General features: G+C 26.7%; 1 protein-coding gene across 2 annotated transcripts; it reads left to right on the top strand.

Annotated features, from left to right (window-relative positions):
• The first annotated feature begins 11,257 nt into the window (after window positions 1–11,257).
• LOC114930858 (fatty acyl-CoA reductase wat-like) lies at window positions 11,258–20,953 on the top strand. Of its 2 annotated transcripts, XR_014925167.1 has the most exons (12): window positions 11,258–11,433; window positions 14,393–14,532; window positions 14,833–14,955; window positions 15,184–15,309; window positions 15,471–15,625; window positions 15,738–15,847; window positions 16,254–16,449; window positions 17,789–18,025; window positions 18,160–18,417; window positions 18,491–18,608; window positions 18,990–19,039; window positions 19,429–20,953. XR_014925167.1 is itself a non-coding variant. In XM_085484765.1 (10 exons), the coding sequence occupies exons 1-10, from the start codon at window positions 11,346–11,348 to the stop codon at window positions 18,579–18,581; spliced, it is 1,524 nt and encodes a 507-aa protein (XP_085340891.1). In that variant the 5' UTR covers window positions 11,258–11,345; the 3' UTR covers window positions 18,582–18,609. The 2 variants fall into 2 exon arrangements, 1 of the variants encoding a protein (XP_085340891.1); XM_085484765.1 differs by lacking the exons at window positions 18,990–19,039; window positions 19,429–20,953 and having other exon boundaries at window positions 18,491–18,609.
• Window positions 20,954–21,259: the final 306 nt, after the last annotated feature.

Raw genomic sequence — 21,259 nt, forward strand, 5'->3', positions numbered from 1 at the left:
TGTGAAGTGACCAGGGTCTTATCGATTGAATAACATATATACGATTAATTTACTATTGAAATCCAATTAAATGAGAAAAAATATAAAAACTTATGTAAATTACGTAGCCTAGACTTTAATAATTTTTGGCCTTGTATAATTATATTCAGAAAAGACTTATGCATAGAATGTTTTTCTGCATTATCCTTGTATTCAATATCAAAAAAAAAAAGAGCGATACTGCAATGATTTAACTTTAATCCAATATCTTCAGATTTTCTATGATCTCTTCACGAGGTTGGATGTGGTATAATGAAGTGACCCCACATACTTGCTTTGTCTCTATATAAAAATAATTGACAATATATACAGTTAAAAAAATTAAATGTGCCATATATATATTATATATTACATATAAATTTTGTGTATAACAAAAAAGTTTATCCAAAATTAATTCAGCAATCAAATTTAATTATCTTGACGTAATTTGAGATTAAAATGACAAATTTTGCTACCTAATATAAATGTCGAATAATCAAGTACACATAAAACAACATTGAATCTCATATCTTCTGTTAGCCAAATCTAATATAAGCATACCTGTCGGAGGATTTAAAAAAATTTCCACAGTTACCCAGAAATTATTCTACATATAATCTTAGATTATTTTCATTGGCAATACTATTCACACCATTACTAATTGCATATCGCTCATCTTGCGCCATAATTTCGAACTTCAAAAAACATGACGACTATATATATATCAGCATATTTTGTCAGGTCGAAGCATACAAACAATATTTTCACACGTCTGGCTTTGAATAACGACGATAAATGTAAGATTTGTACTGTTTTAAAAATATATAAATTATTAGAAAATTAATTTGTTTTCGAAACACATAATTATGCAAAAGTATATTTATAAAATCGTGTAGTACAAAAATTCTTTCTTACAAAATACTATTATAATTTAACTATTAATAAATGTTCCTTAACCGAATTCATGGCACCAATGCAAAGTGTGAAATGAGAATACCCTATGATCAAATTCGAATATATTTCTCCCGTCAAGTTTTTCGTTTGAATAACCAACCTTCGAATTTGAGTCGTTCCTTTTTCCACCGTACATTTTTATTTGCGTATTCTATCGTAGTACTTGCCATAATATCGTGCCTTTTATAATATACATATATATTTTTAACATTAAATGAATTTATTTGTCAATTGCATTATGTGGTTGTTTTTGTGACGCGCGTGAGCTGGGTCAACTTTTTTACGATTCATTGATTTTTTTTTTTCTTACCGATCATTGTGGCTTTTTGGGGATTAAGAGCCGTAAGAAGAATATCTTTTGTGTATTCCATGTCCACAACCAACATCCATCTACATTTTTCCAGTAAATATGTGTAGTTCCTCGGCAAACGCGTCGAGAACATAAGTGATATAATATGTGTTTGTTCTTCTTTAGTACATAAATCTTAACTGCGCTGCTTGCATCATGGATTTTTATGATAATGTTCAAGTATATAACTAAAATTTATAAACTTGAAGAAAATGACGTATAATTTAAGATTGGTGTGGCGAAATTTCAAGAAATGCAAATATCCTCTTGCGTGTTAATCTTCTTTAACTTAGTCAGAACGATTTTGGTTTTTTTTTTTTGACTTTTTTTTTTTTTAGCTTATCCATATAATAAAAATATAATTTAAAATTTCGGAATAATGGGCAAAACAACACTCATACAATAGCTGAGGTGGTTAAAGAAAGGCATAAACGTTTGAAATCAATACAAATGAGTCGAAGTAATTCACACCGTTTTAAAATACCAAATTCCCGGAAATATGTGAATTGTTAGATGTGGCTGTGAAAATTGTTGATGAAATGAGGAATTTATCGAGCTACTTTAAGTTTCCTGCAAAATACATAGAGAGCAATATATATTAAGTGTCAAATCATGTTTGAAGAAAGAGCATTTTTATTACGATTAGTGTACTGAGTGTGTGTGTGTGTGTGTGTATTGTATGTAAAATGTATGTATCAGAATAAATAATACAAGATATTAGCATTAAAAAATGTTGCGTTAGGTAGAACAGTGTCGCGACTTTTAAGAGCCATTTCTAAAAATAAAAATTGAAAGAAAAAATTATATTATAAAAAGATAGATAATGTCATTCGAGGTTTTGTGTGCCTCGGGGTCGCGCACAAGGGTTCGCTCCAAATTAAGGATCTGGATTCGGGCTTCGAAAGTCGGATCGGGTTTGTCGTAAGATGTCCGAATCTTATGCACCTGGTTTTTTTTTTACATTGACACTTTGGTTTGGCTATTTTAACAATATTACACCTATAGTGTAAGTTTTACTTAAACTAGTCTCGCGATAGCAACAAATATCTGTAATATATATATATTGATTTGCTGTGAATCTAGTTAGGTTACGGAGAAGCAACTGCCTCGAACGTGTTTTTTGCTCTGACTTATATAATGTCGATATTGAGAAGTTTTTTAATCGAAAGGTGACCTTTCACAGGTCTGTCCGATCAAGAGCCTAGTCAAGTTTGGAATTATGCAGTTAGTTGCTTTTTCAACTGCTTCAGTAGATAACTTAGTGAATAGTTATCAATGCTTCAATAATGCAGCGAGAATGATTGGTCGAATCGTTATCAATTTGACATGGATTCGCCTTTGACACTCGCTCGACAACGAATCGATGTCGAATAGACATCATTTCTCACTGGGAAGGTACTCATTTGTTACTATATAAATCGAAATATAATATAATAATATGGTACAAGTAACGTAAATGTATATTGTAATTTCCTTCCTACGCATAGATTTTTACAGTTTTATAATGTAATATAAGATCACTCTTAAATGTTATATAAAGCGATACCAGCAATATAACTTGTTGCTTTGTAATATAACTATAGTGGTGGACTGTTATCGTACATGTTATTGTATCTTTAACCGAGGGGGGTACCCACTAGCTAAAATGTTTTGTCCCACAGATTACATAAATTTCATTTGATTCATGATTTCATCTAATTACAAACGATTTCATCTGATATAAATGTTTCATCTGATTACAATGATTTCATATCTGATTGCAAATGGATTTTTTTTTTTAATCCGGAAAGGGTTGCCTGGTAACAGCCTCCCGTTTTTTTTTCGATCAAGAACCTAGGTACAAACGAAAGCAATTCAAATTCTGCTTCGCTTGCCGTGGGCAATTTCGCGTATAGTGTAGTCAAATTAAGTTTTTAAATATCTCGGAACTGATTCAATCAACTCGGATCTCTTAATATTTGTGCTTAAAATTTCACAAATTAAATATACTAAAACCTTTATAGGTTAAACATTGCCGCTTTTTACCGAGAATAGTGAAAAATCGAAAAATTGAAATGAACGTATAATGCTTTTTTGAATCCCGTGCTTCCTCGTATTCTATTGTTTGTAAACTTAAATAGTTATTTACCAGAAAGTTTATCTGTAACGAAATATAATTTTAAATTCATAATATACAAAGATTTTCAAAACCTCTACTCTCCAAATTATCTCTTCAAAAGTAGTCAGAAGTTTTTTTTTTATCACAATCAAATATATAATTATAATAGAAAGATTTTAACATTTACTTGTAGCTTATTCTTATCCTCAAATTATATTAGAAAAGATTTATCTTTATGAAATATTAAGATATATTTATATATCTAAAATTTTTAATTTGACATAATAATTATCCCAACTTTTCGACTCACTTGCTCCTCTCAGTTCCAAAAATAGTGAAAAAATACCCTAAAAAATAAATACATAATTCTAATAAAAATCCCAATCATAGTCAATATAAGTTATAAAATTTAGTCATAGTTAAAACGCAAAATATATTTACTTATTGGACCATTAAATAGTTCACAAAGGGAAGAACCCTTTAGAACCAAAAATGAATTCGTCCGGTTATTCATAAAAATATTAGAATTATTAATAAAAACTTGAGTGACACTTATAATACCAATGAACCACTATCGGTATTTGCGAAATCCCGATCTGGCATGATTAGGTTCATCTCTCCTCTCCAATATTTGATAACGTACCTATTTAAAGAATTTTTTTAAATTTAATGTAAAATAGGATTCCAAGGATTTGAAAAAAGATTAAAATTATAAATTAACTAACTACTAAAATATTGAACCTTTATGCTACAATTGTTCCGAATAACTGGGGATGACAATGCTTCATATGTTGTGGCCTTATTGTTAGTACTTGACTTTGTCTTCTTTTTTTAAAAAAAAAGTCAATAAATAGGTGTCGATCTCCACAAAATAAACTTACATAAGTCTAAAAATTCATATTTCTTTTAGAATGTCGAAATACGGCGTTGTTAAGCAATACTTAGCGCTGTTTTTGTATTATAGCCCTTTGACTACGAAACGTCCTTAAAAATGATGATTAGTAACGAAATGTGTATATACAGAATATATCACACACAGAAGTCGCATCCTATCTTTGGAGAGTGAAATGATGAAGTCAAAATAAGTCGAAATTAAAGAATCATGAAATTATATTTGAATCTTTTTTATAAAAAAATTCATAATGAAAATAATGCGCTTTAAACATCTATCTCGAAACTTTGATTGCGATCAGGAAAACATTGCAAATGCTTTAAAACATGTATCAGAATAAAGAAATTTTTATTCATTTATATTTTGATTGATCAATTAAACACTTTGAAATGCTCCATATACATTAATTAATATATGTATACATCAGGGTTGGGAAAGTTACTTTGTAAAAGTAACTAGTTACAGTTACAGTTATTTCATTGAAAAAATAACTAGTTACAGTTACAAGTTACCGATTTTAAAAAATAACTCGTTACAGTTACAGTTACTCTAAAAGTAACGAGTCGTTACTTTTCAGTTACTTTTTAAAAATAATTATACATTGTTTTAAATATAAGGAGCTTACATTTTATGCACAATTACAGTCAAGTATTTAAAAAAATTCTTGAATGTAATATTGATCGATTTGCTTGCGACTTTGCAATTAACATCAATGTATGAATGATCTTTATATACAACAGTAAAAATAGTTATAGTAAGTTACTAAATGGTAATCGCAAAGTCGCAAGCAAATCGATCAATTATTACCTTTAAGAATTTTTTTAAATATTTGACTGTGATTGGTCGATCTTAATTATGTGTTATATTATTTTATGTACACAAAATGAAAATTTTAGGTAAAAGATTAAATCATATGAAGATCCATATGCTACTGTTATCAAAATTTAATTTAATAATATAACGGCTACCATACTTAAACAATACTTTTAGCGCATGTTTCCAAAAAAAGTAACTAATAAAGTAACTATTAAAATAGTTACTAGTTACTAAAAAAATGTAACTAAGTTACAGTTACAGTTACAGATGGAAAAAAGTAACGAAGTTAAGTTATAGTTACCGAAAAAAAGTAACTGTAACTGTAACTTCGTTACAAGTAACTCGTTACTTCCCAACCCTGGTATACATATATTAATAACATATATATGTATATGTATACGTCTTTAGCATATATTAATGTATAGTAAATTCATTTTTATAATTTTCACTTAGCCCATTCACATTGCCCAATCGTTGAATCTGTTTAATATGACAATTATTGCATGTTACATTATATACATATATTTCATACATGTATATCGATATGTTCAGCTAGCCACATGTCATTCGAATATCGAGCCACGTAATATGTTTATAGATTTCTATTGAAGCGTATTGCAGTAAAAAAATTAGTCTATACTTTGATTTATATTTTATTTTATTTACTAATGTGTTAAAATAACAATACAAAAACAGCGCTAAGTATTTTTTGTACATTACATTTTTTTTACTTTTATTTTTACTTTTATTTTTTAATTTAAATTAAAAATTTTTATTTAACTTTAAATTTTTTTAATTTCCTAAATTTAATTCTTTGTGCCTTATATTACCTTTTTTGAATATACGTTTAAATATATTTGAATTAAATAATTATTTAGAGATAAATAATTTATTTTTTATATATATCTATTTATCTAAATATTTTATAAAAATATATAATAACTTTACAATGTATATACATTCCAGTTTAAATTAATTACATAATTATTCATGTTATTTAAATATAAAGATGAATAAATATATATATATATATATTTTACTGAATTTATTTTGTTATTGTATATATTATAAACGTTTTAAAATAAAGCAATAATTATACATTTGTATCATTATAAGAAATTTATCTAAATATTATATATTATGTTGTCACTTACTTAGTGCAACTTTTCGATTTGACTACTTTATGATGCTAATATTTTAACCTTTTTTCTCGTATTATCAATATAATTATTTAGCGCAATTTTTTGATTTCACTACATTTTGATGCTAATATTTTAATTTTTTTCTAGTATTATTAACAAAAATAAAATATAATTTATAAATATAATTTTTGAGAAAATATTTTTGATAATGATTAATTTTTGCAAAGAATTATTTTGGCTATAAACATAATTTTTGAGAAGATTATATTTTTTATTATTATAAAGAACTATTTTTGCTGACGAAAGATATAACTTAGCGCTTTTTTTTTACATCTGTGATGTCTTTTTTTGTGGGATATATTGTACAAATTGTACAGATCGAAATAATATCAGTTAATCTAATTAAAAAATTTTTATTTTATTTTATTGTTAAGTCAATGCATAATTATTAACGCCAATATTGTAATAATCAATATAAATATTGTAATGTATGTCGTGTCATGTTGCAAAAAAAAATATAAGTTTTTTTTGTGTTATAACATCGATAAATATGTATTATTATGATAATATGGACAAATCGATCGATTGCTTCGATCTATATTTCATCATTTGATTTGAATGCATTATGCACAAATTCCTATTCTCTGCATCTTCTACGTTATACCTATGTATAATGAATAAATTATGCAAAATATCACGCAAGTTCAATAAGCAATATTTATGATAATCCTCGACATACTACCTTAGATACAACATATATTACAGTACAATGCATTGACATAAAAATAAAATCATAATAACAAGAAAAAGCACATAACAATAATAGACAACGAAACATTAGTTTTTTTAGTGTGTGCAATATAAAAATATTTATCGCCTTAACATTCATCGACCAAATTTCTGAATGTCAAAAGATTACTAAAAGAAATATTCTATAGAATGATATACAAAATATGAACATATAGCCTTTCATTTTTATGTATATATACTCAGAAAAAAAGGAATCCTTGATTCAAGTATATTTTTATTCTTGAACGCTATTTGGTTGATTTAAGCATGCTCTTTACGTAATTTTTTATGTAATCACAAATTTTCATTTGCCTTAATAATAAATAAGTTTGTGTTAAGTATATTTTATCCTTAAGATATATTCTTATTTTAAAAATCGCATATCGTGCTTACTTGTCCTTGCAATACTTATAAGTAAATTTCAGCTTCAACCAAGAATATTTTGCACTTTGTTTTAAGAATAAATTATTCTTTATTGAAGATTATTTCTATTTAGCGCCATTATAAAGATAAGATATACTTTGAATCAAGGCATATTTGCACTCTTTCAAGGATACTGTTTTTTTCTGTGTATGTATGGCATTGTTTATACATAATGATTTATATATCAATTATTCAGTCATCATAATGATTTATAAGTTTATTTTTACCATATAACAATTTTTATAACAAGAATATATCTTAAGGATAAATTATACTTTACACAAATTTATTTATTATTAATACAAATGAAGATTTGTGATTACAAAAAGCATTCTATGCTTAAATGAATCAAATAGAGTTCAAGAATAAAAATATACTTGAATCAAGGACTCCTTTTTTTTGTGTAATTGTATAAAATTAAACGTATCTATAAAATTATCTATACATATGTTTTTTTCTCTTATATAATTTTTGTGGAAAAATAATAAAAGAAAACAAGAAAATTAATAAGTAAAAAAAATTTTTTAATAAATCGATTGCATTTTTTGTATTTTATTTTAAGTGAGATTTGTGATATTATAGAACGATGTTAAATCGCATTTTTCTTAAATAAAATTTAAAAAGAAATTATGTTCAAAATACGAGAAGATCTATAAATTTCAATAATATATCCTAGATATATTTTCAAGAAAAGTCATATTCTATATATTATATATTTATATATATATGTACTTGTATACAGATGCCCAACTAGTTCCTTCGAGGGGCCAGATTTCAAATTGTGATTATTGCCAGCGAGCCAGATTAATACAAGTTAAGGACGTACACCAGTTAATCGATTCTCTATGTATTTGCTTAAAATTTGGATATATGTATATGCTGCTAATAATGTTATATATACACCTCCTCGATTATAAGAACCGAGCCGGTATCAAAGTCGAGATATTCCATGTGAAAGTTACACGTACGGTGATTTTAATTTATTGCGGCAGAAATTGTTTATGTATTTTGCTAAAAAACTAAAACATGATGCATGATAATGTTAGGAATGACATATTACAAAATGGGGATAGCGGTACTTTTTATGAGTAATTGTAATTTAAAGTCCTTCATTGACGGTATTTCGCAAACCGTCTTGCCGCGTGAAAAAAAAAAAGCCTCCATGGAGAGAAAGAGCGAAAGAGGGAGGGGAACAGAACTTTATTTGTCAGTGTGTGCCTATACATACTGATAGTGTGTGTGTGTGTGTGTGTGTGTGTGTGCGCGCGCACAGTCTACGCTATCTCTGTCTCACTTTGAGGTGATAGAGAAATCGCAGAATTTTAACTTGCAAGACGGGTTTTGGACAAACCTATTTAATACTTATACAAAATATTTTATGCACTACCACGAGGTACTGTATACAATTAATATTTTTTTAATTTTATATATATATAATTGTGGTAGTAATTTAATCAACCACAACTCTGGCTATTTAATAATCTTTATTTAATATTCACGACGTTTGGGCCATGGGTTTCGGCCCTTATCAAGTGCTACAAATTATAATAATGACAATTATTAGAAAATTAAAAAATTAATTAAAAAGTAATTGAGTAACAATAAATATTTCCACACATTAATATGTATCCTACCTAAAACACAACTTTCTATATAAAAACTTAATTTCTGATCTTAAAATGTGACATGATATAATGTGAAACAATTAACTATATTATTGTGTTGGTTTCAAGCTCTTTATATACTCATTACTTCAATCAAACTAAACGACCTTTATTAGTTTATCGTAAACAATATTTAGATTATCCGTGTCCTTTTGTAAATTGATTGTGTTGTCAAATTTTTTGATAAAAAACATCTCCGCGATTTCTCTTATTCGTACATATTTCTCATGATGTAAAATTTGAAGAGCGGACCAATCAAAATCATGGCCATTATCGAATTTATGATTACTAATGACTGAATAATTACTATTGTGTACCTTAATGTTATTAAAATGTTCTTTTAGGCACACGCATCAATCAATTTACAGGACAACACAATCAATTTACAAAAGGACACGGATAATCTAAATATTGTTTACGATAAACTAATAAAGGTCGTTTAGTTTGATTGAAGTAATGAGTATATAAAGAGCTTGAAACCAACACAATAATATAGTTAATTGTTTCACATTATATCATGTCACATTTTAAGATCAGAAATTAAGTTTCTATATAAAAAGTTGTGTTTTAGGTAGGATACATATTAATGTGTGGAAATATTTATTGTTACTCAGTTACTTTTTGATTAATTTTTTAATTTTCTAATAATTGTCATTATTATAATTTGTAGCACTTGATAAGAGCCGAAACCCATGGCCGAAACGTCGTGAATTTTAAATAAAGATTATTAAATAGACAGAGTTGGTTGATTAAATTACTACCACAATTATAAAATTAAAAAATATTAATTGAATACAATATCTGGTGACTTCAGAGATTTTTACATCTTTTAATTTTAATATTTTAGAATATGCTCGTAGGGCGGATCGATGGGCTGTGCGGATCGGATGCGGCCCGTAGACCGGACGTTGGGCATCCGCACAGAAAAAACAGTATTCTTGAAAGAATGCAAATATTCTTTAATTCAAGTATATTTTATCTTTATAATAGCGCCAAATATAATTAATTTTAGGATAATTTATTCTTAAAACAAAGTGCAAAATATTCTTGGTTGAAGCTGAAATTTACTTGTAAGTATTGCAAGGACAAGTGAGCATCGAATATAAGCGGTACTTTCAAATATATATAATATGAAGAATATAATAAGACTTATTATTCTTAGTTCAAATGTGACTAAGTTTGTTTTTACAATATGCGATTTTTAAAATAAGAATATATCTTAAGGATAAAATATACTAAACACAAACTTATTTATTATTAAGGCAAATGAAAATTTGTGATTACAAAGAGCATCCTATGCTTAAATCAATCAAATAGCGTTTAAGAATAAAAATATACTTGAATCAATGATTCCTTTTTTCTGTGCGTGTATATTGTATACTATATATATTTTCATTATCAAGTTAAAAGTATATTATTGTGCAAAATAAAGTTATTTATATGTAAATGTATGTTATTTTAATTTGTTTCTATTTTTTTCTCGACTGTATGTAGGTATACATATATTGCTAAAATAACATATTACATTTAAAAATACTATTCCAAGAGACATTCTTCGAGATAAATGCAAGCACACTTAACCATTTATAGTAAGGTCTGAACAGATGGAGCAACGGGCAATACACACAGAGTGGACACTTATTTACATTTATCAGAGAGAGAGATCATAATTTAATTTAAAATAAAATTATTATATATATATATATATATATATATATTTATATATATTTATATTTAAGGAAAACGACTAATCTTTTGCACCAATTCAATTTTATGTGTAAGAGTTTTACACATTTGTATTTTATATAAAATACTTAAATGCAGAAAAGCATAAGCAACGAAACTTGTTTCGTATTTAGTAAAAATATTCTGCAAATTAACATTTCTCTAAATAATGCAACACTATTTTGTAGACAAATATTTATTTTATACATATAATAATTAAATTAAAATTACTTTGTCTTGTAAAATTATCAAAAATCACGTTTCTTAATGTCAATTCATGTCGCGTGAATGCTTTCTTTTTCAGTTTCAAAAAATAAAGAAGATGATCTCTTGTATTAGGACACCCGGTACATACATATATCCAACATATATAAATGGTGCATGTCTTTTACAGTTCTCACAGTTGCATCAACTTTTGTCGAAGAAGCTGAAAGATTTAAAAGTGTCATTTAACTGTTAATTTTTTAAAAAAGTCATGGATTACGATCAAAATAATAAAATTGAAATACATAATAAAACGCCAATACAGAAATTTTACGCCGGACAGACAATCCTCATTACAGGTATTTATTGTGCAAATATAATTGAATAAAAGATTAGTTTTCTAATATAATTTAAGTTATTAAAAATGTAGTAAAAAGAAAGATGATCACACAGTGATCAATATACGGTTTATTTTATATATATGAAATATATATAAAAAGCGTGATAAACATGAATTATTAATAGAAAATCAAATGCATACATCATGGATGCCCAACGTTCGGTCTACGAGCATATTCTAAAATATTAAAATTTAAAAATATTAATTAAATAAAATACCTTGTGGTAGTACATAAAATATTTTTTATAATTACTGCTAAATCAAGCCCGTCTAAAACCCGTCTCGCAATAAGCTAAAATTCTATGATTTTTCTATGGCCTTAAAATTTAATCGATTTTCTCCTTTTTTTTACCGTTAGGTTTAACTTATTAATCTGATTCGCTGGCAATAATCAAAATTTGTAATCAGGCACCTTGAAGAAACCAGTTGGGCATCCGTGACATACATGCATATGTTTATGTGTATATAATTTAAGTAATAAATGTATTAATTAAGCAACGTTATTTCTTTAGAATGTCTTTAATTAAGCTGTACAAAATCTTTCTGTTCAAAATCGATGACAAGAATTAGGTTTTCTAAATATTATTCTCAACATATTGATCGACATGTCTCGTAATTAGTCATGCAATACCCTTCAAATTTTTCCCTATATTCAAAACAGCGTTCTGTTTATCTAGAATATAAATCGACTAGAAATATTGCGCGCAGTTTACTAACCGCACACTAAAATTGAGAATGACAATCGTAAAACAATGACGCACATGAGTTTTATGCATTGTGCGAATTCTAACGCTAAAAATCTGCTTTGTTTTTTTATGTACACGTGTATACATATATACATTAAACTTCCTTGTACTATACATTTTTCAATAATCTCAACTAATTTGTTATCTCTTATATTAGTTCTAATTTTAAATTTTCAGTACAAGCGATAATAATCTTTGTTAGAGCACTAATTTTAATTCAGATAAAAAACTTTTACTTCTTAAATATTACTACATATATATATATATATATATATATATATATATATATATATGTAGTAATATTTAAGAAGGAAAAGTTTTTTATCTGAATTAAAATTAGTGCTATTATATAGCAATTTAAATATATACAATTTAAATACCTTAAATTATTACAATCTAAATACTTATGGAAATTCATTTAATTTATTTCTTTATAATTAAAACTTAATTTTACTTTTACTTTATTTTCTATCTCACTATATCTACTAAATTATTACTAATTAATTCTAAATTATATATATATATATATATATATATATATATGTAGTAATATTTAAGAAGTAAAAGTTTTTTATCTAAATTAAAATTAGTGCTATTATATAGCAATTTAAATAATGTAGTAATATTTAAGAAGTAAAAGTTTTTTATCTAAATTAAAATTAGTGCTATTATATAGCAATTTAAATATATACAATTTAAATACCTTAAATTATTACAATCTAAATACTTATGGAAATTCATTTAATTTATTTCTTTATAATTAAAACTTAATTTTACTTTTACTTTATTTTCTATCTCACTATATCTACTAAATTATTACTAATTAATTCTAAATTATTTACTTATTTACTTATTGTTCTTTTTTTGTAGTTATCTGTTTTATTTTGCTTTAAAAAATCTATTATATTTCATTAAAAGAATCACGCATCTATCTTTATTGTTGAATTTTTTATTCTTTGCTACATATATGTGTATATATATAATATTTGCATCTCTTCTATAAAAATTAGAACGCATTGCCTATAATCAGATAATAGATTATCTTAATAACATAAATCTATTCTGCGAATGTAGACTTGATTTTGCAACGAAACACGACAAGGCGTAAATGTCATTGATAATTTACATGTTATTGATCTAAATACTTTTCTATTTTTTATTCGATATTTTTCTATTCGAATTCATGAAAATATATTAAAACACTTCATTAAAACATTCATTTATAAATTAAGAGTTTAACAATCATTTATATTTAAATGCCATAATATATAATTATTACTTAATATCAAAATGTTTTTGCTCTGTTTATATTTGATTTTCCTCTCACCTACATGAAGTGTGTGTAGGCAGCTTACAATCCTAATCACGCTCACAATAATTAACGTCTTGACGACCAGCTTTAACAAATTTTTTTTAAATAGCATCCTTGAACTCTTTTCTTTTAAATATATGTTTAAATAATTCAATTATTAAGCATTGCAAATTTATTTTATACATATAATGATAATTTGTAACAATTCATCTATCTGCATTACAAATTTACAACTATAAAATTGATTAACCTTTAGAGGATCGTGATTTTTCGATTGAAATTTAAAAATTTTTAACGTATAATTTTTGTATATATTTTGTAAAATCAATCTGTATGCTTTGTAAAATTTCCAAGTTTCTTCCTGGCCACTATAGTGGCCACTCCGGCTCTTTAAAAGTTAATAAAAACAACTGTTGTTAACGCGATTGGGTTTCTAACTATTTTTTAATTAGAGCTAATGAAATAAAAACAATGTTAATCAGCTCAGATTTATTTTATAGTTAATGCAAATATAGGTTGCCTAGGTTCATTTTGAAAGAAATCAGTTTTCTTCATTTTAGAAGCAAAAATTCTAGGCGCAATCACTATTTCTTACTTATAATCAAAAATTATATCTTTAATATTAAATTAATAAATACAACTCATTACTCTATGAAATCATTGAATTATATCGCATTAATCCAAAGACTTTATAATATATTTCCTAAATGTTGAACGATAAAAGTTGGCAGCTTATACGCTTCCATCGACTGCTTCGTTGCTTTTAGCTCAACCTTATCTCATTATCATTCTAATATGTTCAATATGTTCATTTTCATACATATTACAGTTCAGATTTATTTTTCTATTTTCTTCTATAGGTGGTACCGGATTTCTCGGGAAAATGTTAGTTGAAAAATTGTTGCGAAGTTGTCCCGATATTTCTACAATGTATTTATTGATACGTTCGAAGAAAGACAAATGTCCTGAAAACCGATTGGACGATATATTTGAAAACCCAGTAAGTATCTTAACATCACTAACATGGGCGTCCGCAGAGGGGAGCAAGAAGAATCATTTGCCTTCTCTTAAAATCAGTAAAAAAATTAATTGCTCCTTTTGAATGAACAATAGAATTTATTTGTATATGGAAGAAATAAAAAAAATAAAAATAAAAAAATTAAGAAGGAACAAAGAATAAGAAAAAAATTTAATTATGTTCTCTCTAAATTAATTATATTCCCCTCCTAAAAAAACCCTTCGGATGTCTATGATCTCTGACATAATTCGTAAAACGTTATTATGAATGTATAATTTACAGTTATATGATCGACTAAAAAAGGAAGTGCCCAATTTTCGTAAAAAAGTCGTACCGATTATAGGCAATTTTAATGCTAAAGATTTAGAACTATCAGAAAATGATAAAAATATACTGATACGTGAGGTAAGCAATTCAGATTTCTCTTATTTTCTTACACTAATATAATTATATATATAATATCATATTCTGCATAATAAAATTATTGTGTGTTTAAAAAATTTATATTCTATATAATTTTTAGATTTTAATTATTAAGACAATTAAAAGTAATTTATTTTTCTTTCTTTGAAATATTTTAACAATAATATATTAAAACTATATTACTCTTGTTATATTTTCTTTATATTGCAGGTGTCCATAGTTTTCCACGTCGCAGCGACTGTACGTTTTGATGAAGAAATAAAAATTGCTACGGCAGTTAATGTTTTTGCTACTCATGTCATTTTAGATATTGCTCAACATATGCCAAATCTAAAGGTATTTCTTTTTTGTAACAAAATGTAAATGTTATTTTAGATATTGCTAAACATATGCCAAAACTAAAGGTATTCCTTTTTTGTAACCAAATGTAAATGTTACAAACGAATGTTTTATGAGTTTTGAAAAAAATAATTAAATCATTGACATTTATTTTACAGTCATTTATTCATGTGTCAACCATATATGCAAATTGTCACGTGAAACATATTGAGGAACGCTTTTACACGTATCCTATTGATCACAAAGAACTTATCACATTCACGTGTACTCACGCTTTACCTGAAAGCGTAATGGATAAAAAATTAGCTGACAAGTGCGTATTCCTTTTCGGTATACAATAAATGAATTAATAATTTTTGTATGTAAGATATAATTATTTGTAATTAAATTGAAGTTATTAATATAATAAACTATTGTTCTAATAGAATCACTTCATTATGGCCGAATACATATACATTTACGAAAGCCATTGCCGAAACACTTATTAGAGACGAAGGGAGAGATTTACCGATCGGAATATTTCGACCTGCGATAGGTGAAGAATTTAATTATTATACAGAATTAATCCATTATGCTAATTTTTTTACTTAATATTTTATAAAAATTATACATACTTATTAGTTTCCTATCTTCTTCGCATTATGTATATAACAAATATATGCAAAATAGATATTATGCAAATTAAGAAATGCTATCATAGATTTATCATAATCTTGAGATTACCTTAACATATAAAATACACATTACACATGTCCAAAAGAAATACTTTTTATGGATAATACAATAGTATGATTAATGCAATTTATAATAAATAAATTATTATTATAGTACTGTTGCAAGAAAATAATATTCTAAAATAATAACATAAAGCCACAAAAATATTGCAAATTACTATTAAGCTTAAGTTTTTTTGTAAAAAAAGTAATCAATATTTTTTTCAGTTATGCCCAGTGCTAGCGAACCGATTGTCGGATGGGGTGAAAATTTGTATGGACCAGTCGGAAGTACACTATCTGTCTTACTCGGTTTCACAAGATTTCAATTATGCGATCCCGATACTCCGGCAAACTTGGTCCCTGTTGATCTTACTGTAAATGCTTTAATTGCTAGTGCATGGGATGTCTCTAATCAATACAGGTATGATCAAGTATCATCAAAGAACAGACATACACTAAAAAAAAATCCATGTACTTTTACATGGAAATTACTAGTTCAGAACTGGAAAAGTTACTTGCTTATCACTGTAATTTTTTTTCCATATGTTTTAAAGTGAAAATACATATTAATGTAAAAATACATGTAAAATATAGGTAAAATTACTATTTTTATGCAAAAATCATATGTAATTTTAAATTTACTATTTTTACTTTATTAAAATTTTATTTTATAAGTATTTATCTATTTTATTTATAACATTATTTTATAGCATTTATACATTCCTAACATTTTCTATATGTAATTACATGTTCAGTGAAATATTTTTAATCTTGAAAATATTTAAGAATATAAATTGATACAAAGTTTCGCTCGTATATTGAAAAACAAAAAGTGCTAAATGTAAGGCCAACTTATCGAGCTGAATATTCGAGTTGTTCAATCAAATGACATTTATTTCATATATAAATTATAAAGTTACAATCATTGAATATTAAAACTAACGCAAAAATACAGTCATTTTAAAATAAACGTTTCAACCGCACGCGGTCTTCTTTAGTACATTGTTAAAATATAAAATCATAAAAAAATTCATATAATGTTAAAAATTAATTCTAGTTCTTCAGAGTCGAGAGTTTATGAGCAGTTAACGCGTGTTTTACTCCATCGTGTGTAGAAAAACACGCGTTAACTGCTCATAAACTCTCGACTATGAAGAACTAGAATTAATTTTTGACATTATATGAATTCTTTTATGATTTTATATTTTAACAATGTACTGAAGAAAACCGCGTGCGGTTGAAACGTTTATTTTAAAATGACTGTATTTTTGCGTTAGTTTTAATATTCAATGATTGTAACTTTATAATTTATATATGAAATAAATGTCATTTGATTGAACAACTCGAATATTCAGCTCGATAAGTTGACCTTACATTTAGCACTTTTTGATTTAAGAATATATTTCATATAAAATTATATATAATCTGTAATCTTCTATGTAATTATCAATATTGCATGATTATGCTGGGTCGGAAAAAAACCTAGCTTAATCATGTAATTTATGAACATGATAAATTCACACTGCTTGCGTTAAGTATGATTTTTTAATCATTTTTTCTATATACAAATGTTTAATAGATTAGTTAAACTTGTTTTTTTTTCGAAGCAGAATGTATATGTCTGTAAGAAAAATCTACATCTATCATTAAAAATGCAATTAAATTAAGAATTAAAATGTCTAATAAATAGCAACATAGAAATTTGCGTGGCTTCTGATTGGTGGTGACGGTTTTTAAGAAACATGTTTTAATTTTTATAGGAAAGGCAATGATACGTTGATTTACAATTATGTGTCGGTTAATGCACCGACTTGGAAAGAATACATCACTCAGATGCTTTACAGAAATCAAATATATCCTTTAAAAGATTCCATATGGTTACCATTTATTTTTTTAATACCACAAAAGATACCATATAAAATTTGCATTTGGCTGTGTCATTTGCTTCCGGCCTTTCTTGTGGATGGCATGAGGATATGTGTGGGCCGCCGTCCGAGGTATTGTAGAAACATGAAATCGAATATCGATTATTTGATTACACATATCTAATAGTTTATCTCAAAACTGAATGAAATGACTTTTATATAAAACGCAAGGAGAGAGTCATAATAACTTTATATATATATTTCAGGATGTGGAAATTGTATAGCAAAATTCACAAAATTTCTAAAGCAATAGCACATTTTTGCACAAATAAATGGAATTTCAGCGATAATAACGTTCAAATGTTGTGGAGCAACTTAAATAAAGAGGATCAGCAAATATATCCATTCAACATAAGGGAACTTGACTGGGCAAAATATCTCATTGATTATCATAAAGGCATACGTCTTTATCTATTAAAAGAAGATGACAGTACTTTGGAAATCAGTCGTATCAATTATAACAGGTAAATTTTTTTAATCATCTAATTTTAAATATAAAGATTAAATTTCTCTTAAAAATAAAATTATGAATTTCAGGCTTTACTGGACACACCAAATATTTAAAACTGTGCTTATTTTTGCCATTCTTTGGCTTATCTGGAACATATTCATCAAAATATTTGCATAGTTGTTAGATGTTACACTCTGCATACATGTATGTATATGCTTTAATTTATTAATGTTTACAACATTAGTAGGTATACTTTTGTTTTACACGGCAAAAATTAAATTTTTATTAATAACAACTTATTTTCTTGAAATTCTTATTTTAGACAAAAATCGTTAAACGTAGAGTTATCTTTTCAAATAAAGATATTAAGCGATAAAACTCTTTTCCGCATTAAACATATTTTTCATCGAATACTGAACTATTTTTTGTAGAAATTACAGAAAAAAACGAGATTATTACAACAATGTATATCTTATTTTACATTCATTTCATTGTTGTATTGTTATTTTATTACTAATAAATATTTAAAACATTGCAATTATCTTTTGTATAACATTTTTAAAATTGTTCTCAAATTTTTCTTAGGAAACATTCACAAAAAGGCTTGCATCTAATATAAGGAATGTCATATAAATGTAAGTAATAAACATTTGATAAATTAATGCGATTATTAAAAGCGATAATACAACGCAAGAGATATCAATTAGATAATGTTAGAAATAAATTTAAAAAAGTGCAAAAAATATTTTGAATATAGTGACGTCAGAATTTATATATACATATGTTACATATAGACTACAACTCTCGCTATAGTACACAAAAACTCATTAAGCGTTAAATACGCTTGCTCCCTTTCGGCACAAATGTAAAAAAATAAATTCGTAAATTGTATTAAAAAAAATTTTAAATATAACTTTTTTAAAAGAATAATATAAAAGTAAATTTAGGCAGAATGTTATCAATGTTCACTGTTATACTTATTTTTCTGTCTGTTAAATGATTAAAATATATTACGCGGTTCCAGATGCGGAAGGTCATCACAGTGGTCATCAAGATCTCGCGCTGTCGTTGGTTTTAAGTTGACTTGGATGCCACGTGAAACCTTGTCGGGATTTGGAAACATTCGTGACCTATCCCGAGAACGGGGATTACACTGTTTGCGATGTCAAAGAGTCAGCAGCCACTCGCCAGGAATTCTGGCGCCACGCCAATCGTGGAAAAATAGGTTATCGATCAACCCCCCTCAAGTCTTGGTAATAACTACAGGATCCCTCCCTCCCAAATCCAAAAAGAGAGACAGGGAGAGAAGGGGTTAAAGATCCGCGTCTAAGAAGTGGAAATCTCGTGCACGGGCCCGGCGGGATAAGCGTTATTAAGTATATATGTATACAGTCGTGTACGAAGAAGAGCCAAAACCGTGTCAAGTTTTATTAACTCCTTCAATTTTAGGAGACAATTCAAATATATTTATTATCATTTTTAACAATAGTGGCGATTAATGTATAACAGCAAGTAAGTTTGATCACGCAAAATTAATAAAGGGACAAACAAAGGACCGAAGGAAATGAAAAAATAAGATGTGGTACATTTTTTTAAATTGGGAAAATTTTCTTAATTATCATTTGGCATCAAATGTTATTTTAATTATATTTATCTTTACGCGACGCAAAAGTTTAGTTTTATCTTTAGAATATTTTACGTAAAGTTAGAATTACAAAAAGGCAAACGCGAGCAAAAATATGTAAAATTTATAATTCAATATGCAAGTACAGAGTTATATATTTAAACAATGTACAATTATTAAAATACGGAAATATGTATGTTGCAAGAGATGTTATATTAAAAATGTATTTTTTTTATTACATTTTTAATGTCTGGAGATTGCAATAAGTCATTAAAATTTAAACGAAAACTTTAAATTAGAGAGAATCCTTATTACTTTTGGGGGATAATTAAACAAGTTTAGCTGTTTTGCATGTAACAGAGATACGCGTTACTCGAGATAATTTACGCCACGATTAAAGTAAACGGAGTGTCTGCACGTCAGTTACTGTGTATACCTTTATATAATCTGTGTACTAGCGTTTATATTAATAATTCAGGGTCGTAGGGAAAACGTATCGCCTAGGAAAGTCACTGCTTCGTCTTATAGGAGTAAGTGAAGGGCATGTTTACTCTTACATTATCGCACAGCGAGTTTCTAAAAGGTCTATCGCAATTTTCCACCGATGATGTTCGCCTTCGTGATACGATTCGTTAACTTTTCAATTTATTTCCTGATAAAATGCATTCTAATTATGGTTGAGAGGGGCAAGGCTCGTTCAACTCGTGGTTTAACAAAAAAAAAATATCCAATTGACAATAGATATTTTGCCAGGTAAACTATGTAGAACTCGATATATGCCCGAAATATGCCCGGCATTTCGTGATATCGAGCGACTAGCTCGAACAGAAAATAATTTTGTAATAATATAACTCGACGAATAGTTTTAACTATAATATAAATTATGTAATAATTTGTATTGTGCTTGATAAATTTTTATCCTATACATCGAACTATTTCTCTCTCAAACTTGTCCTGTGATTTCACGATTGTTAAATCTTTAATTTTCATTGATTTATCAACTTAGCGTAATTTTTAAACAAAATATGATAACGTTATCTCTTCAGAAATATTCTTCGTCCTTCTTTTATTTTCATCTCCTTTAATATAATATATGAGATATTGTTAAATTATCGATCAGCCTTTCTTTATATAGATTTCCTTACCTCTCACATTAATCAACTTAATATAATATATAAATATACAGGAATTACTAATGCATCGATCATTGTTGTTGTTAAATAATCTTGTT

The sequence above is a fragment of the Nylanderia fulva genome, unplaced genomic scaffold (assembly GCF_048542155.1).
Source record: "Nylanderia fulva isolate GAGA-0341 unplaced genomic scaffold, ASM4854215v1 Scaffold310, whole genome shotgun sequence".
NCBI classification, from domain to species: domain Eukaryota; kingdom Metazoa; phylum Arthropoda; class Insecta; order Hymenoptera; family Formicidae; genus Nylanderia; species Nylanderia fulva.